The 17,972-nt window shown below is 38.9% G+C and overlaps 1 protein-coding gene across 14 annotated transcripts in view; it reads right to left on the bottom strand.

The window, feature by feature from the left end:
• The window catches only part of ptprt (protein tyrosine phosphatase receptor type T), a 341,042-nt gene that overhangs the window by 100,684 nt on the left and 222,386 nt on the right, over window positions 1-17,972 (bottom strand). For 7 of the 14 annotated variants that reach the window (XM_044221198.1, XM_044221225.1, XM_044221272.1 and 4 more), the window contains 2 exons: window positions 17,694-17,829; window positions 7,111-7,143 (listed from right to left, as the gene is read on the bottom strand). In XM_044221198.1, coding sequence (XP_044077133.1) covers window positions 7,111-7,143; window positions 17,694-17,829 — 169 coding nt within the window. The remainder of the gene's footprint in view (window positions 1-7,110; window positions 7,144-17,693; window positions 17,830-17,972) is intronic. The other 7 variants (XM_044221207.1, XM_044221216.1, XM_044221238.1 and 4 more) reach the window with 1 other exon arrangement.

The raw sequence follows: 17,972 nt of genomic DNA, 5'->3' as shown, positions 1-17,972 counted from the left end.
ATCTATCCATCTATGTATCTATCTATAGAAAGAGAAAAAAAAGGTGAAAACCAAGAGGAGTGAAAGGAAGAAAGCTGAAGGAAAAAGAAAGCTGACACAGGCGTACTGTCACACACACTGCTGTTTCATTTCAATAGCCTTTAAACATACACACACACATCATACACATCTCCTGAGGACACACTACTTAACACAGGTGTACACACACACACACACACACACAAACATACACGACGCACACACCATTCACAACAAACTTTTTTCAAAAACCTACCTACCCACACACACAGGCACCCACATTCTGTCATACCCATAACCCTCTTTTAGGGCTCTGCTGACATTGTCCTTATGATATTAATAAAGTGCAGAGCGCTGAGAGCCCGACTGTAAAAGCCACAGCCGTTAAAACTGGTCATAAATATTAATACGGCGTATGAAAAACACTCCACCAGGTTGTGCACAGCGCTGTGTGTGTGTGTGTGTGTGTGTGTGTGAGAGAGACAGAGTGAGACAGAGAGAGAGAGAGAGAGAGAGAGAGAGAGAGAGAGAGTGGTGATGTATTTGTCACAGGATTATGATGATAATGTGTTTGTATTTATGGGTTTTATTTAACGTGTGTGTATTTATGTGTATGTCTATGTGCTGGCATTTTGAGACACTTACAATTGGGTTCTGCTAAAGGTAAAAAGTGATTTATTGATTGATTGATTGATTGATTGATTGATTGTTAGCCATTGAAGGCTGTGGATATTTTTAGCACTTTTACAAAGAATGGATTTCATACTGTAGCAGCTCTGTAATAGCACAATAAAGTGATGCACATCAGAAAATAGGTTACTATCTGTTGCATGAAGCTGACAAAATGATATTAGAGTGTGGTAAATGAAGAGTGGCAGTGACTCATTTGTCCTGCAGGCACTTAGTGTAAATGACTTCAATGTTCATATCTGGACTCTCAGTTACTGTGCACTTTCCAGTTAGGGGCACTTGGCGTAAGACAGGCTGAGAAACAAAAAAAGTAGTTTCATGACATTTTTACAGTGTATGTGTTGGGAGATATTTCATCAGAACCAGGCACCAACAAATTCAATTCAGACCGGGATGCACAGTATTGAAATATCAACCTAACCAATAGTGGAACCCATCTGCTGTATTGTACCTATGATGCTTGGTGCAGATGCAGGTGTCTAAAATGAGCACCTCTCCTGGTTTATCTTTAAACACTACACTGCTCCCAAGTGCAATTAATGAAGGAGATGAGTACAAATTACTTCAGCTCCAATGGCATAAACCTATTAACAAATATTGGCTCTTCAGTTTTGCATGTAGCAGGTAGATCTTGGTGATCTTCCAATCTAAGATACCCACTGTCACAATGTTGCCTCAAGTGAACCCAAGACTTTGTAAAATATTACATGGGAAATATGCACACTAAAAAAATCGTTTCAGTCATCTAAAGACTCCATGAAAGGGGCATTTGAACTGTTTTATCTAATCAAACTGCCTGTCTAACTGATACCCATTAGGTCTAAACTTAAAGATGGTGTATGCAATTCTGGAGAAATCCAAAACCATGACTAATACCATGATGTAGAGCGAACAACGACACAGCAAGTATGTAACTAACGTTAGCTAGGTTGTGGGCTAACAAACTGTCGCTACAGTTGCTGCTGCGAAGCTAACAGCCAGAGAGGACGAGACGGTTTCCCAGAGCCAGCACAGCAGCTCCAGACAGCGATACTCACAACTCTCCTGCTACTATAGCTAACATCACAACAACAGCATGTCTTGGCAAACTAGAAAGTAAACTGAATGTCCGTGGGCAAGTCATTTAACATTACCTGACACACAAATCACGGCTGGAATGGCTGGAGTAGTGTTGTGTGGCTCGGTCTGAGCCACTTTGTTTATTCCCCATTTACTGAGCCAGGGCTGTGTGCAAACACCTGATTTGTTTTCAGCACACACAGTGAATGGACAGCTAGTGTACAATGAGGATATATTCGCTGTATTTGACAAAAAGACTTGTATTGGATTAGAATCGCGTACCCCACCTTTAACAGTAAATCCCTTAGGGTAGAAACACACAGAAAGCATCAAGATGGGCAGAGCGAACAGCTCCCATTCGTTTTACATGAGAAGCAGTGAATCCATTACGAGGAGCACGATGGGATAGCCAGCTGTGAGAGCTAGGCAGGTAGTGCGCAGGGTAAAGTTCAAATAATTGAACTGTGACCTGGGAGGTGTCAACAGTTCATGGTGGCTTTGCCACTTTCTGTGTGCCCCTGCTCGAAGTGTGTAATGTCCTGCTCAATCGTCCTGTTTCAATAGGAACCAGGATCATTTTAAAAAAGATTAATAGCATTTTGTGGGGCCTTTAAAAGCTTTTGGAAATGCACAGCACAACATCCATTCATATTTAAACACATTAAACTATGAAAAAGATTAGATTAAAAAATGTTCCTGATATATCGATCCAATATACAATATTTGACATTTAATAACAGTCTCAATACAATGCAACTTTTTAAGTATTGTCGTATACCACTTAACTAAGATCAAATGCACCCCAAATGTCCATAATGTGCAGCTACCAGACACCTCGCATGTCAATTAATGCAGTCTAACATGGCTGAATGTCAGATGTGACTCATGTCCACAGCAACCATTATACATTCTAAGTTAATGGTTGTTTTTTATGGGTTTATGCCTCATGCAAACAGATTCATAAAGAAAAAAAAAACTGCATACCACCATATTTGTATAACGGCTGCAGTGTTTTTCTAGCTCTGTGTGGATGGTGTCTACTTTACATATAAACTCACACCTGCTCTCACACACACACACACACACGCTTCTACTCTGATATGATGACTGGGGCTTAGGTTTTGGGGCTTTGTATGAATGGTTTCTGCTGCAAACACACACAACCATTTTCACACTGATATGATGGCTATAGTTTGTCATGAGCTTATATGAATACTATCAGCTGAAAAAATACACATACACACACAACAAACACTTCAACATGGATGTGATGTATAACTTATCATGGTTTCTGCGGTTGTATTGGCCACCACCCATACCTATATATATGAATAGTGTGTCATGAAGGAATAGTTTTCCTTTCCCTAAAGGCTGAGTTGTATGAAAAATATCTCACCTACTGCTGGAACACACTTTCTCTCTCATATACACATGCATGCAGGCCTACAATCTGTCATCTACACACTGACATACACCCACAGGCTGGCATGTATATACAGTCACATATGTACACAAACATGAACATAAGGCCCTTTAATGACACATGTTACACATGCATGCTGTCAATGTGGCTTATTAGCACCTCATTACAGCCAATTCAATAGACATGATGGGTAGAACATAAATGTGTGTATGTTAACACACACAAACACTAGCTGAAGAGAATGTCAAAAATGTATTATCTGTGGAAGCAGGATTTCTTATCTATTAAAGTCTTATTAAATCTCCATAATCAGGTTAGTAACACTGTAGTGAAAGTGATTTTCTGAATAGCGACTGACCTGATTTATAGATTTTATCATTTTTTGTAGTTTTGGTCATCATTCCTATTGCTTTGTCCTTTGGGGCAAGCAACATCACTGGTCAGACTGATCAGACAGGCTATAAACAAATCCACAAATCCATAGTTTATAGCATCTAAACTATGTTCAGGAAAATGTCAGTTATTGCCAAAGATTTTAAAGAGCTACTCCCTCATTACCATAGTTGTAAAACACAAGCAGTTTTACAAAGCAGTAAAAGGATAAAGGTGTTTTCACCTTCATTTTTACCTTCAAATAATTTGGCTGTGGATTTGTTTACAATCTGTCTGACAGTCTGACAGCTAGCGTTGCTTGCTATAATAGTCTGCAAAGCTATGTCTAGCAGTGCATCCCCAGTTCTCAGCAATTAAATTGGATAATAAAATGTTATCATAACCAACAGGAATGAAGGGGAACCATGAAAATAAGACCCAGGTTGTCAATAACAGATTGTTTTTTGAAGCTTTCGTGTTCCATGTACCAGTTTACATGTGTGCTCATACAGTAAACAAGAGTTTGTGCATCATCCATTATAATAGTGCCGTAAGTGGACCATCAAGCATTTAACTCAGCAAGCAGCAGAGTCCATTATTCAACCATGTGTCACATCTGCAGAATGGGGGTCAAGTCCAGCTCTGTGTGTGTTTATGTATGTGTGTGTGTGTGTGTGTGTGTGTGTGTGCATGCATGTGTGCATGAGTGAGTGCGTGTCTGTGTTAACACTGCCAAATTATCTGTGAATAAGTACACGTTTAGCATCTGGAAGCCCTCAGGACTCTTTAATTTGTGTGTATGTGTCTATGTACAGTATATCCCCCAATTTGGAGACTGAAAGTACACTGCAAACACACACACACACACACACACCACTTGGCCTTATAAGAGCCTGCCATGTGCAGTGGAGTCCATTCCCTGGGCTGACATCAGCTACTAATCGCCTCAATTCTCTTGTCATAGACTAAGCCCCTGAAGGTGCGGTGTATTGTCTGGAAAGAGGATGTGTCCTTTTGCTGTCTCAGTGTGGAGGTTCATCATTTATTTCTTTACTTTTTAGACTGGGTTGAGTGGATGGGAGGGTAATTTTAGATCTTATGAAGATTTTGGGTCACGACATTCCCATAATTTCCTAATGAATCAACTGTCACATTCTGAAAATCTAATTATGGTGCCTCTCTTTTGTGTACAGCAACAACAATCCCCTAAACCTTGTTTTTTCCCCTTTTATATCCCACTAACTGTATTTTGCAGTTGGAATATTTGAAAATAGTGAGAGCAAAAACCTGTACTTGTAAAACTATTTGGGGGTCAAGGTTTGGTAACTGCAACAATTTTGGTTAAAGCTAGACTTAAGGTTAAAGCAGGGCTTCAGAAACTAAAACCTCCTCGCTTGAAGTTAAGGTGAGGTTTTAGACCATCAACATTAAACTCAATAAAAGACTGAAAGTGGGAATTGAACAACGGTTAATGTAAGCCCATCCACCATGACCTCCACAACCTTAAATACATTGGGCTAGTTCAATGTCAAACAACTGCCTGACTCTAGCTTTCATCTTAAATTTATTTTGAGATGGGGAAATATATTCCTTTTTATTTGAATTTTCAGACAGTGTGGTGTGTTTGTTTGATATTCACATCAAACCACTTGTCTATCCATATCACTATCACACCTCCATTGCCCTCTGGTAAATAGACATATTTCAGTAGAGTGAACAAAAATACCTTACAATTGTCAACAGAATTACCAAATGCAACATTTAAATGATTTTTCTGTAACATTTCAAAAAGTTCAAGTCATGTTGTCTAACTTACAAATCAAATGTAAGTTAGGATTTCACAGAGATAAGGGTTGAAGTATACGGCAATTTACAGCTTTAAATGCAGGGTGGGTTTTTATTAGAGAAATATTACTCCAAGGCGATAGCTACCATGACAGGCACAGAGTGGATTGTCTTTGAGCCCAGAACAGTGTGGGTGGAGATATTTGTGAAGCGTCACATTTCATTCCACAATATATTACCACATATCTCCCTCTTAATCTCCCACCTCTGTTATATTTGTTGAAGCCAAACACATAATTTATGCTCTACAAAGTTGCACTAATTATTTATCCTTTTCTAATATTGGGGGCGGCTGGCTGGCTCGATTTTTGCTTCTGAAAATTCTGCGTGATTGTTTGCTTTATGGTGAGATGTAATCAATTATGCCAACCTGCTCCCACCATAGAAAGCATCAGAATCTGGAGAACCTTATCTTTTCGTTTGTCTGTCTGACTTTTCTTTCCATTTTCAATGGGAAATTGACTGCAAGTGTAGACATTTTTTGCAAACAACATAATTATTGACAATGCATCAAAAGCAAATGACTGGGAACCGACAATCACAACATCTCTCACCATACAGAGGCAATGGGAGGTAAAGTATGATGCAATGAAAGTCTTCAGAGATGATGGAGTCATGATATTTGGTTTAAACGTGCACGTTTTATAAAACAAAATAAAGAAATAAATAAGTGACCACAGATGACGTGCAATAATGATGTAAATGCACAGATGACTTGAAATAAATGATCAAATATACCAGGGAAGGTATACCAAAAGCATCTTACTTTAGTTAACTTGTCTCACTGTTAAGTAATAATGATCTCAAAAGTCCTATTTACACCTGAATATTATTGCTCAAACATTACCGCACTTATTCCCTAAAATAAATTTTCAGCCATCATGGAAAACACAGAAGAATATAAGCTAATGATGCTAATACAGAGAAGATGCAAGACAAGTGCAAAGATGAGGACTACAATGGCTTGCATTAGATTCTCAAAGGAATAGAAAAACCTAAATTTCAACCACTTAGTGACACGGATCTGGCTGTTAAATGGCAGCAAGAGAAGCACAAACTCAATGCGGTTTCTCTGTGCTGAAACAGCCAGGAGAAAATTACATGTGTGCCACAGAGATTAAAGTATTATCTGTTTCATGTTTCACACTCTTACAGAAAAAGGATGTGTAGCTCCCAAAACATATTTGAGAGTTGCTTAGGACAGCACATTCTGTGGCTCTCTTCAACAATTGAGATTTGTAACCACAGCAATTGCCACGTCTATGTGCACGCTGTCTGTCAGCACATTATTACTGTTAAAAGGTAAGCTAAAATTGAATTTTATTCCAAATTAGATATCTGTTCTTTAAAGAGTACTTCTCACTTCAATGTGAAAGGTAGCCAAAATTTGAACAAAAGGGTAATAAAAAAAATAAAATTAAAATAAAGTCATTTTCGTTGTTAGTTGACTAAACTGTAACATTTTTAATGCTTGGGTCTTTTGTGTATTGTAGCTAATGAATCATTTTGAAATGTGGAAAAATATTTCTCTGAAATTTAACTTTTCAATCACATTAATACTGGAAATACCACATCCATTTTCCAGGTGTAGCCTTAGTCATAAGATGCATTTGGAAAACTACTGAAAGCCAGAAGAGGCAAGGTGAGGGTCACAGTGAGGAACGGAGTGGATGCGTTGATGTCTAGAAGTAAACATACAATACCCCACGCTCAGAGTTCTCCATGTGTGAATCTCTCTATCGGAGCAAGGGCAAGGCAGGTACAGGACAGGAAGGGGTGGAGCCAAAGACAGGAGACAGGAAGATAGAGAGAGACATTAAAGGGTGTGAGACTCGAGTTGGAGAGGTTGTGGTAAGAAATCTGAGACATCTGTTTCATCAGTAATTTTTCTTCTCTCCATCCCCTCATATTTTTGTTATTTTTTGGTTGACACTGAGCATTCCGAAGCAAAATGCAGACCTGACTCTGAAAGGCTGTAACTCTCTTTTCCATCATTTCTGTTGTTTTCTGTAGATATGGTAAAACTGCTACAGCATTTCGTTCTCAGCCTGAAATCATGTTGGAAAAAAAGAGCCTTACTTTTACTATTTTCTGGCACAGAATCAGTGTCATGGCTGTCTGATACTGACAATGAACTCAATGTTGAAACATTTGTACTCCCATTCTCTGTGTTTTGCATGGCTGTGATTTTCACAATCCTTTTTTGGTAATCCTTTAACATGAATTTTGAACTGTTGCAAATAGCAGTACACACAAATGTGTGTCTATGTCTGGAGAACTGTGAACAGGAATGAGCTGTGATAGGCTAAAGAGGGGGAAACAGATTTAATTTGACTTTTATCTGTTTAGGCAGCCATGAAGAGATCAGACCTGCCCCATATGGGTTGAAAAGCAGACTTTCTCTTGCAGCATAAATCACCACAGAGTGCCAGTGTGTGGGATTTCAGTAGTTTTTCAGCAAGAGTGTTGTTAAGTGATGTATCAAAATAGAAGGATTTATCAAGGTGACAAGTTTCAAACATGGGGACTATAACAGGTAGAAATCCCAGAGTTTCATGAGTGACATTAACAGTTTCTCAAAGAGGGCCCCATGAACACTTTACAAAGAAAACATTCTGTTGTATCAGTCTACAACGCTGTAAAGAGAAGCTTGGAGTGGACATGAAGCCATATTGAGCAGAAAAAATGCATTTCACCTTTGAATTTGAAGACATCCTGTCATTACTGATGACAGTGAAATTCTACTGTGTCAAACTCTCTCCAGTTTCTTTTTTTGTTGCAGCCAGTAGAGTTCAGCTAGAAAACCAATGAATTCATTCTGCCAAAGTTAATAGTAGTATGTTGAGCATCTCCAGCTGTGAGGAGCTTTACAATTAAATCCTTTTTAAACTGTTTTCTTTTTAGCAAAGTGACACATTTAGTTTTTCTCCCTATTCAGTGGGAGACACAAACTTACAATTGCAAAAAATAGCAGATGTAACTATAGGATGTTTGCTTATTATTGTTGCTAAGATGTTAAGAGCTAGCAAAGGAGGAGAGTGATTGGTAAGCTGGAATGGATCAGCAGAAAAGCAATGGATGTACAATTTGCTCATATTATTGTACAATATTCATGCAAAAGCATGACGCTGTGTATGTGCGTACACTTGTGTACGCACATACACAGATAACCAGGTTTCTCTAATCTAAACTGGATTTCTATAAGATGTTACTGCATCTCCTCTAGAATAACAAAATCCGGTCCCTAGTGTAATTTTGTTAAGGTATAACGACAAACTGTTCAGATCTCAGTTTCAATTTGGCAACACGCACCAACAATTGTGATATACAAACCTAAGCCTTGTGCATCTGTATTTGCCCACACATTCATGTGCATCCTTCTCTGTACTTTAACAGCACAGTTTTACTGTTAAGGACCATTTGGTGAAAATGCTATAAGAAACTTTTTATCCTTGTTCTCATATGGTTACAAGGGGAATCATCTCTGGCAAAACTACTCACTATGTCATCTTGATCTGAGGTGGCCTTCTCTTCTTAGCAGACAAAGACTCAGATTTTGTGGTAAGATATTTAGTCTCTGGTAATGCTGGAAAAAATAAGGTGTATTCATGTATAAGCATTCAGAAATGTTGTAAATTAGTCTGAATTTTAAAGGAAGGGTTACTATCAAGGACACCGAAGAGTCAGAGATATGAAAGAAATATTTTGGTCCGAGTCTTGGCCAAGAGCAGTGTGTCTGTGTTTGCAACCATTTCTGTCCACAGACCCATCTGGAGTTCTCCCTCTTTCTCAATCTGTGTTTGTGTCCATGTGTGTAACAATCCACGGCTCTACCCCTGTCAATATTGGCTTCAAATGCCTAAGAAGGAGTATAAGGCAGTCAGCACACACAAACACACACACATAGAGATGGTGATATGAAACTGACTTTGATGACACTCGTATTTTACATCCAGCTGCACAAGTGAAAAACAATCACTGCTCGGCAGAGAGCTATATATGTATACACAACGCAGACAGACATATACAGGGAAACACATTCTACAGTCTCTCTCTCACACACACACTAACTAAATACACCAAAAAAATGTTAGTCACCACTATTAAAATATCACATATTCTGTGCTTCAGATTTGCCTCTGTTTGTGTATGCATGTGTGTTTAGGTGTGTGCGCACATTCATCTATGTGTGTTTGCATGTACATTTACTCCAATGTGTATGTGTGTGTCTCCAGTCACATCATTGACTGTGACTTTGACTTGGCATGTGTGTATACATCTTTATGTCTTTCTTTTTTTTAATTATTATCCTTTACCACAGATGAATAACAGAGGTATTTACAAGACAAATGTATTTACAAAACATCAACAGAAGCACAAAGACATTAAGATATAAATAAGCAAACGAGACAAAAACAAACAAAACTAAATTTAATTTAATTTAATTAAAAAAAGGTGTTGAGCGAGCATATTGTGGGTTAGGACGGTGTAGTCCCTCATTCGTCCAGGAGTGTTCTATCGTAGAAAAGGTTTCAGTCGTAGTCATCTGGACACTGTTTTCAGAATCAAGATGTTTCGGCTCCCATCCGGAAGTCATTTTCAATTGTGAAAAAATGGCACGGGAACTAGAAATTTAAGCTACTCTGTGTTACATAAGCCCTGCCCTCAGGAAGGAATCTACCTGAGTATCTGTTAATTAGCTAGTTTCACCTGAAACTGACCTAATTGTTTCCAAGATGGCCCAGTAATCAGTAATCAGGCCTATTGTTTTCTGGCTGCAACTACCTCATCACTGTTAAGTACCTGATTAGCATGTGATTGGCGTGACCATGGTGCTAATACACTCTGATAGACTTTGGGCAGATTGAATCTCAGACCACCACTTCTGTTCAAAGAGGGGTTCTCTTTTTTCACAAAAATGGCTTCCTTGACACCCCGTTCAAACCAACTCTTCTCTCTACTTAGAATCTTCACCTCGCTGTATTCAAATGTGTGGTTTGTAGCTTTTAGATGCAAATGCATCTTAACAGATACTCAGGTAGATTCCTTCCTGAGGGCAGGGCTTATGTAACAAAGAGTAGCTTCTTTCTAGTTCCCGTCCCATTTTTTCACAATTGAGAATGACTTATTGTGGGTTATTTGCTCTGGATGAACTGCAGGAAAGGAGACCAGAGGCCTCTACGAAGGGAGTTTAACATACTCAGATTTAACTCTGGGTTATCAACAGAAGTCAGGGCTGACAAACTCTGACTGCCTAGATTGGTGTTAAATGGTACTACGATGGTGAAAAAGATGTTGGTTAATTGAGTCGATGTTAACTTAATTGGAGTTTGTGCGCGTTCACATAAAAGGGGTGTGTTCGGTAATGCAGGCAGAGTTTTTTTAATAATTGCTCATGCTCTGTATTTTACCCCAGAAGAATGCACACTGATACTGACAGGATATGAAGAGTTTAAAGAAACGTTAACAGCCATATCTAACAACGTGGCGGCCAACAAAGCCAGGGAGGCTTGTTGGCAGTGCATTGTTGACAGAGGGAATTCTTAAGTAACGTTACAGTGTTCTTGTCATATGCTCTCTATTATGTCTTATGGGCTCTTCTTTTATTTGTAATATGATTCAGATGTAAAGGCACAACGACGTATTAGGGCCATTGTAGGTTTAAAAAAAAATTCAAAGCCAGAGGAGAAGGGTAATAATCAGAGGAGAAACTTCAACAAAATCACAACTTACAAGTAAAAAACTCAAATATTTTCTGACATTAGTCATAAATTTATGAGAGGAAAGAGATCGCCTAAAAGAGAGATGGAGGGGGAGAGGAGGATGCTGAGCTTGAAGATCTCGGACAGTTTTCCCATGACCTCCGACCAAAATTGCCTACCTGGTGTGCAAAGCCGGCACATCTTCATGTCTTTGTGTGTGTGTTTGTGTGTGAGTGTGTAGACAGATCAGGTGGGGACTAATACTCTGTCTACCAGCATCAGTAGCCTCTGGCAGGCCTTTTGCTATTGAGATAACACCTCAGTCTACATCTACAGTGTATCTCTATGTGACATCATGATTCTTCACATGTCAGAGGGGCGGGGTTTCTGTGCCACTGCCTTACAACTCACCAATCAGTTCACCTTTTTTCTATCTAGCACGTGCTGATCAAGTGTGGAATTATTTTCACAGCCAATATCACTAACCTGATGCAGCTTTTAGTCATTTCTTTCTAAGAATCTTTGAACAGTCATAATTTAACTGATGGGCTGAAAGATAGTCTTCCTTGACTAAAATGCTGCTCCATTCCTGTTCATTATTTCCTGTTCTGTACCTTTCCTTCAACTCTTTATTGTAATCAGTCTAAATTTAGTTACTGGGCTGTAATACCTGGTCCTATAACAGTTTCTGCTTAGAGGGTTATGCAGTTTGTTGACCCAGGAACTCCTGGCCCTTAAGCCAGTGTTGAATGTTGCTGACTGGCCAAACACAAGTAGACAGGACTTGATCAGACTCTATAAACACTATATGTCACTAGTGTCAATATAGGAACTATGAAGAAGAATTTCTTGTACTGTTAATTTTCATTTAAACAATGTTTCGTAGAATTACTGACTTGAGAGTGAAGAGTTAGATAAAGTGTGCGTACGCGAGACATTAAGTGGGCAAGTGAGTGAGTTCCTGATTTGGTTCCTGCATTTACTGTACTTCCTGGACTTCATAAAACTATTTGGTTGAAAGTGGCCATTTGATGAAAACATTTCTCTCCCTGCCAGCAGATCACATGTACATTAAATCCAATATAAAGTAAAATCAGCATTTTTCTCTTTCACTATTACATATATTCTTTTACTTCAGCATAAGTTTAAGCAAGCTATTGAGACAAATGTCAATTGTCAGGACCTTTCAAATACATAGAAGCCCTTTGGATGAGGTTTTGGATGTGAACTAATAATTCAGACATTTTCACACAAATCTATCTTTAAGGGCAGAATACACCAGATAATGTGAACAGGCAGATTTGCCATGAGTCATGCCCAGTAGTAGAAGCATTACATTCTATGTTTAGATGTGCTTCATATAGCCAGAGGTGATATCCATAACTTTTGTTTATTTGCTTGTTTGCCTATATACAGTGGTGTGAAAAAGTGTTTGGCCTCTTCCTGATTTCTTATTTTTTTTTGCATGTTTTTCACACTAAAGCCACATTGGAAGGTTTTCGAGCATGAACTGCCCAGTCTCTTTCTTATGGTGGAGTCATGAACACTGACCTTAATTGAGGCAAGTGAGGTCTGCAGTTCTTTGGATGTTGTTGTGGGGTCTCTGAATGGCGGAAGAAGAACAAAATGAAGACTTTGGAGTGGCCTAGTCAAAGTCCTGACCTGAATCCTATTGAAATGCTGTGGCATGACCTTAAAAAGGCAGTTCATGCTCGAACACCCTCCAATGTGGCTGAATTACAACAGTTCTGCAAAGACGAGTGGGCCAAAAATCCTCCACAGCGCTGTAAAAGACTCATTGCAAGTCATCGCAAACACTTGATTGCAGTTGTTGCTGCTTAGGGTGGCCCAACCAGTTATTAGGTTTAGGGGGCAATCACTATTTCACACAGGGCCATGTAGGTTTGGATTTTGTTTTCCCTTAATAATAACAACCTTCATTTAAAAACTGCATTTTGTGTTTACTTGTGTTATCTTTGACTAATATTTAAATTTGTTTGATGATCTGAAACATTTAAGTGTGACAAACATGCAAAAAAATAAGAACTGAGGAAGGGGGCAAACACTTTTTCACATCTTTGTGTGCTTCACTTGTTTTTATTTAAGCTACCGAACCAAATAGGCCCATCAAGGTTGAGTCTCTTTTTTTAAGGTTGACCTGATCATGAAAGCAGTATGAAAGCAAATAAAATAAAATCACAAAACAAGGCTGCAGGGTCAGATTTCTAAAGAGCTTGGATGAAAGGAAATAGGGGTGAAACAAGTTTAAATAACATATTTTTCCATCAATTTTCAGTTCCAAAGACGTCACCTTTTCTCAATTACTTAGTCGAGGGCTTCTTCACTGGCATCACACAAAAATACTAGCCAGTGTTTAGGGAGCTTCAGGAGCATTAATTATTCATCCATTCTCCTCTCAACCTTTTTATGAAAAGTGTATCTTCCGGTGCTGGTTGTTTGAGCCCTCGGGGCCACCTGGTTGTAGAAACATCGAATCCCCATTAAGACTTCAGCCATGTCCAGTGTTATTCACTTTTACATTACATTATCAGCAACATTGCCTGGCTTTCCTTGAAAAATAAAGTCCATTTGGAACATGTGTAACAGAGTTCTGAAAGATTAATTAGACAGTTGTGCATGCTCACTCCCGACGAAGTTTTGTCACAGAATAATTTATGGGCTCTGAAAGGCATGTAAAACACTTTCGATTTAAAAAACACTTTTTCTGCCACCCTGACGACTGGCTTAAGTGTGTGGAATGAAATATAGAGGACCCCAGGAAACGGTCTATGATATGGTAACCTTCCACTGTCCGAATCTATTTGTCTGCTCTCTTCTGTCTCCAAGACACTTCACTATCTCTTAGTATCATTGTATTCGTACCTTTTTCAGTATTGGTACTACTGCGATTTTTCTTTCCTCCATCGTCTGCAAGTTCCTTCATTCTTACCCTCTCTCTTCTCTAGATTGGATACTTTCTCTCACTTCTATTTCTTCTCTGCAACTTCCTGCAGTTTCAATTGCATTGTAATTTCCTCTTTCTATCCTCATCCTCATGCCATGATCATCTCCATTTCTGCTTGGCTTTTCTTCCTCTCTGTCTTAATTTCACATGTGCTCCATGACTCCATTTGACCTGTATGGGATCTTTAACCCTGACTGATGGCCTGCGTTAGCTTGAGTTCATGAAAACATCTGAGCAGCATCTCAACTGCTTCCTTCTTTTCTTTGTCTTCTTCTGCATCATTGCTCTTTGTCCTATACCGGCTATGGAGATGTTTGCTCTCTAATTGGCCTTTTTATGTATATTATGCCATGTTAGCCTAGTTAGCATCTGATTAGCATATCTATTTGACCCCCAGGTTAACCAGTTTTGTTTTCATTTTTCAAACCTTGTACATTTTCTTCCTTTCTCCCCTCTTTCCCTTTTGCCTCCCCGTTCTGCTTCTCCCCTGTATCCCCTACATGCACCCTCTTCTGAAGTCTCTACCTATACCTTTCTTGTTACTCCTGGCATTTTCCTCCTGACATATTTTTATCCTCTTGGTGTTTGGGATATTCTCTGTTAGCCTCTGATTACCATTGCTAACTGACCCTCTGCCCTCTCTGACTCCCCAGCCTCTTTTGCTCACTTGAAATGGATGTAATGTTGTATTCAGACTAGCAATAAAGTATCAGCCAGTTTCCCTCGCTGTATTACTGTCTGTGAGTTTTATGTCCCCCTTTTTTTGTATGACTAGGCCCAAGTGTGGTATGTGTTTGTGGTGAAAACAAAAACAATACACTTGGCCTTAACTTCACAGCTAGTATGTGGTTTTATAACATATAACAGTGGTGTCATATGCATAGCCTCTGTGTGGGTGGGTGGGTATGTTGTATCACTTTACCATATTACCCTATGTGGCATGACAGAAAGATATAGAATAGATGTATCTTGGAAGATTCACCATTTCCTTGCTGCACACATGTTCAATGTGATGTTGCCTGAATGCACACGGTGTCTTGCCTCTTCTCTTTGTCCAAATACAAAGCCCTGTTTCCTTGTAACATGTGGGCATGGATATGGATATGATTTACTGTGTGTTTTCCTGACCCTGCTGGTTTGTACTGTAGGCTATAACCACATAACAATAATTTTTTTAGGTACCTAAAACGTATCTAAAAAGGTCAGAATACAAAGTCTAAAAAATGTTGGCCTTGTTGGCCATTCAAAGTGTACTATGTGCTGACCATGACAACTTCCATACAGTGACCCATGAAAGAAAACAAATGCCATTTGTAAAGAGAGGAAAATGTCTCCCAAGTATTGAAAATAGGAACTGAACAGTTGTTTATTGTTACCAGCTTATGAGCCAGTTTTATCTATTCAGGTTGTTCAACTACACATCTATAGATCCATGTTGTGTTTTTTTATACGTAAAATATTTAAGTAACGGCAAGACTCTCTGTCTCAACGTGTTTGGTCAACGTAGCCTAAGCGGAGCAATTCAAAAGTCATTCTGGAGGAAAGTCAGTGTGAAAATTGCAGCTTGACAGACATGCGACTGCTGTGCTGGAAGGATCTGATGGCTGCAGTAATAATAATAGCATGAGATGTGGCTTAGAGGTAGAGCGGGTCACCCACTAATCAGATGATCTGCGCTTTACCTGGCTTCCCCCAGCCTGCATGTCAAAGTGTCCTTGGGCAAGGTACTGAACCCCAAATTGCTCCCGGTGTATTAGTGTGTGTGAATGATTAGTTTTGTTCTGTTGAACAGCTGGCACCTTGCATGGCCTCTACCATCATTGTATGAATGTGTGTGAATGGGGTGATTGTGACATGTAGTGTAAAGCGCTTTGAGTGGTCGGAAGTACAGTATACAACTGTAAAATGACTAAAATGACCTTACCAGTTATGAGAGACACTTTAAAACATGTTCAGGCAATCTAAAGAAACAAATAATTTCTCACACTACTCTTACAATAAATCTCTTCTAAACAATAACAAGTAGCAAAAGTCAGCATAAATTCCTTTCAAAATAATGACACTACTGGTTTCTAGAGGATCAAACCACCATCAATATTTTCATAGTCCACACCATTACTAATTTTGATGGTTGTTTGTAAAATAGTCTCGAGATTTAACACCTTGGGCAATCAGATCAAGTAATCCTTATGCCTTCCATTTCACCTCCCTGTGGCTCTAGTCTTAGTTTTGTAGTGCATATATGCTTCAATTACAAACGTCACAAAAAGTGCTACAGTGTGGTTGTTAGGTTGTGGTGATTTTCTATTTGCACTAGTCGCACCAAAGTATTTTCCTTTCCTTTAATTATTTAGATTTCTCAGCAAACTTTTGTAAGGGTTTCAAGTGAAGTAAGAAACTGACAAAAAGATAACAAATGACAAAAAATAAAAAATAAAAAATCAAACAAATGTGAGTCCTAACAAAACAAAATGTACAAGCATTATGCAAGTTGGGTAGAGAGGGATGGGAGAATGGATGTAGCGATGTAGAGAATTAGAGAAAGTAAAGGAAAGAAAGGCAGGTGATGGTGGCAAGCCAGTGTGCATGTTAGCAAAGACACAGAAAGCTGTGTATGTCTGCTAACTGAAAAAAAGTAATGCAATTCATCTGGGTTTTATATATATGTAAACGCTGGGCATCTCTATCATTATTATTTATTTTGCCTTTAAGGGTTAGGGAGGATTAAGTACATCTCCAGATTTAATACATAATTCTGACATTTTATATTGCCTTAAGAAATGAATAGAAGTTTGTGGCCTTCACAATCATAACAGTGTGTAACTTGCAATGTTTTATAAATGCTAATCTCTAAGAAGGAATTTTGTTGACTGACAATGAAACCACACAGAAAACGTTTAAAATTCTGATTCAATCCTCCTTATTAAACATTTCACTGAAATCTCCTTCACCTCAAGACATTAACCTTCTCCCTTGTACATAAAATTAATTAAAATAATTGAGCATCTGCCCCTACCTATCAGTATGTCTATCTGTCCATACATATTAATTTCTACCTGCATATCAACTATGAGGACACTTTAAATGGACGTTATGAGGTCTATCCATCGATCTGTCTGTCTATCAATCTATTCAGTTAAATGGTTTAAAGTTGCTAAATGTAGTATTTTATTCATCAACACATACAGTTGTCGAAGTTCTTACTGTCACAAAATGAAACAATGGTCATAAAGATGATTGGTAGCCTCTATCTTAATGCCAATTGTACTCTTCGTGCTGGCATCTTTTAACTGATTTTTAAAATCAGTTGTTGGCTCCGTTCACCATCTCCTTCCACCAGAAACTATGGAAGTTTCAGTTGAGTTCCCTGTGAAGGAACAACCCTCTTCCTGTTTTGTACCACAAAGCAACTCAACAACAAACATGGCCAAACTAATTTGGCCCAGTGGCTCAAAATGCAGTGCAAAGTCTGATAGAGGCTACTGACTGTTTTGCCTATGGGTTAAGGGAATTACACTGAAGATACAAAATGGATGTGTTGATGATTTATTATTGTTAAAATGCTACACATAGCACCTTTAAGCTGCCACTAAGTTCTGATGTTGGGTTTATTACCTACCTGCGTTTGAAGGTGAGGACAACGCCGAGGAGGATGATGATGAACATGAGGATTCCTGCGATCACTCCAGCCATTTTCACTGTGCTGTCCACCTGCTTCTCTGGCTCCATTGCATCTGAGTCCTGGGTGGATGCACCTACACACACGTACACACACCGACACACACAGGTATGCACATAGTCACATCGGTAGGCAACCACATACAAATAGACAGTCACATACAAAGTACCACACAGGTGCATGCACACAGCCAAACACACTCATGGTTAAACACGCAAA

This window comes from Siniperca chuatsi, linkage group LG2, assembly GCF_020085105.1.
Source record: "Siniperca chuatsi isolate FFG_IHB_CAS linkage group LG2, ASM2008510v1, whole genome shotgun sequence".
In the NCBI taxonomy this organism is placed as follows: domain Eukaryota; kingdom Metazoa; phylum Chordata; class Actinopteri; order Centrarchiformes; family Sinipercidae; genus Siniperca; species Siniperca chuatsi.
The sequence above is the reverse complement of the archived record's forward strand: the minus strand, read 5'-3'. Positions and strand labels throughout refer to the sequence as shown.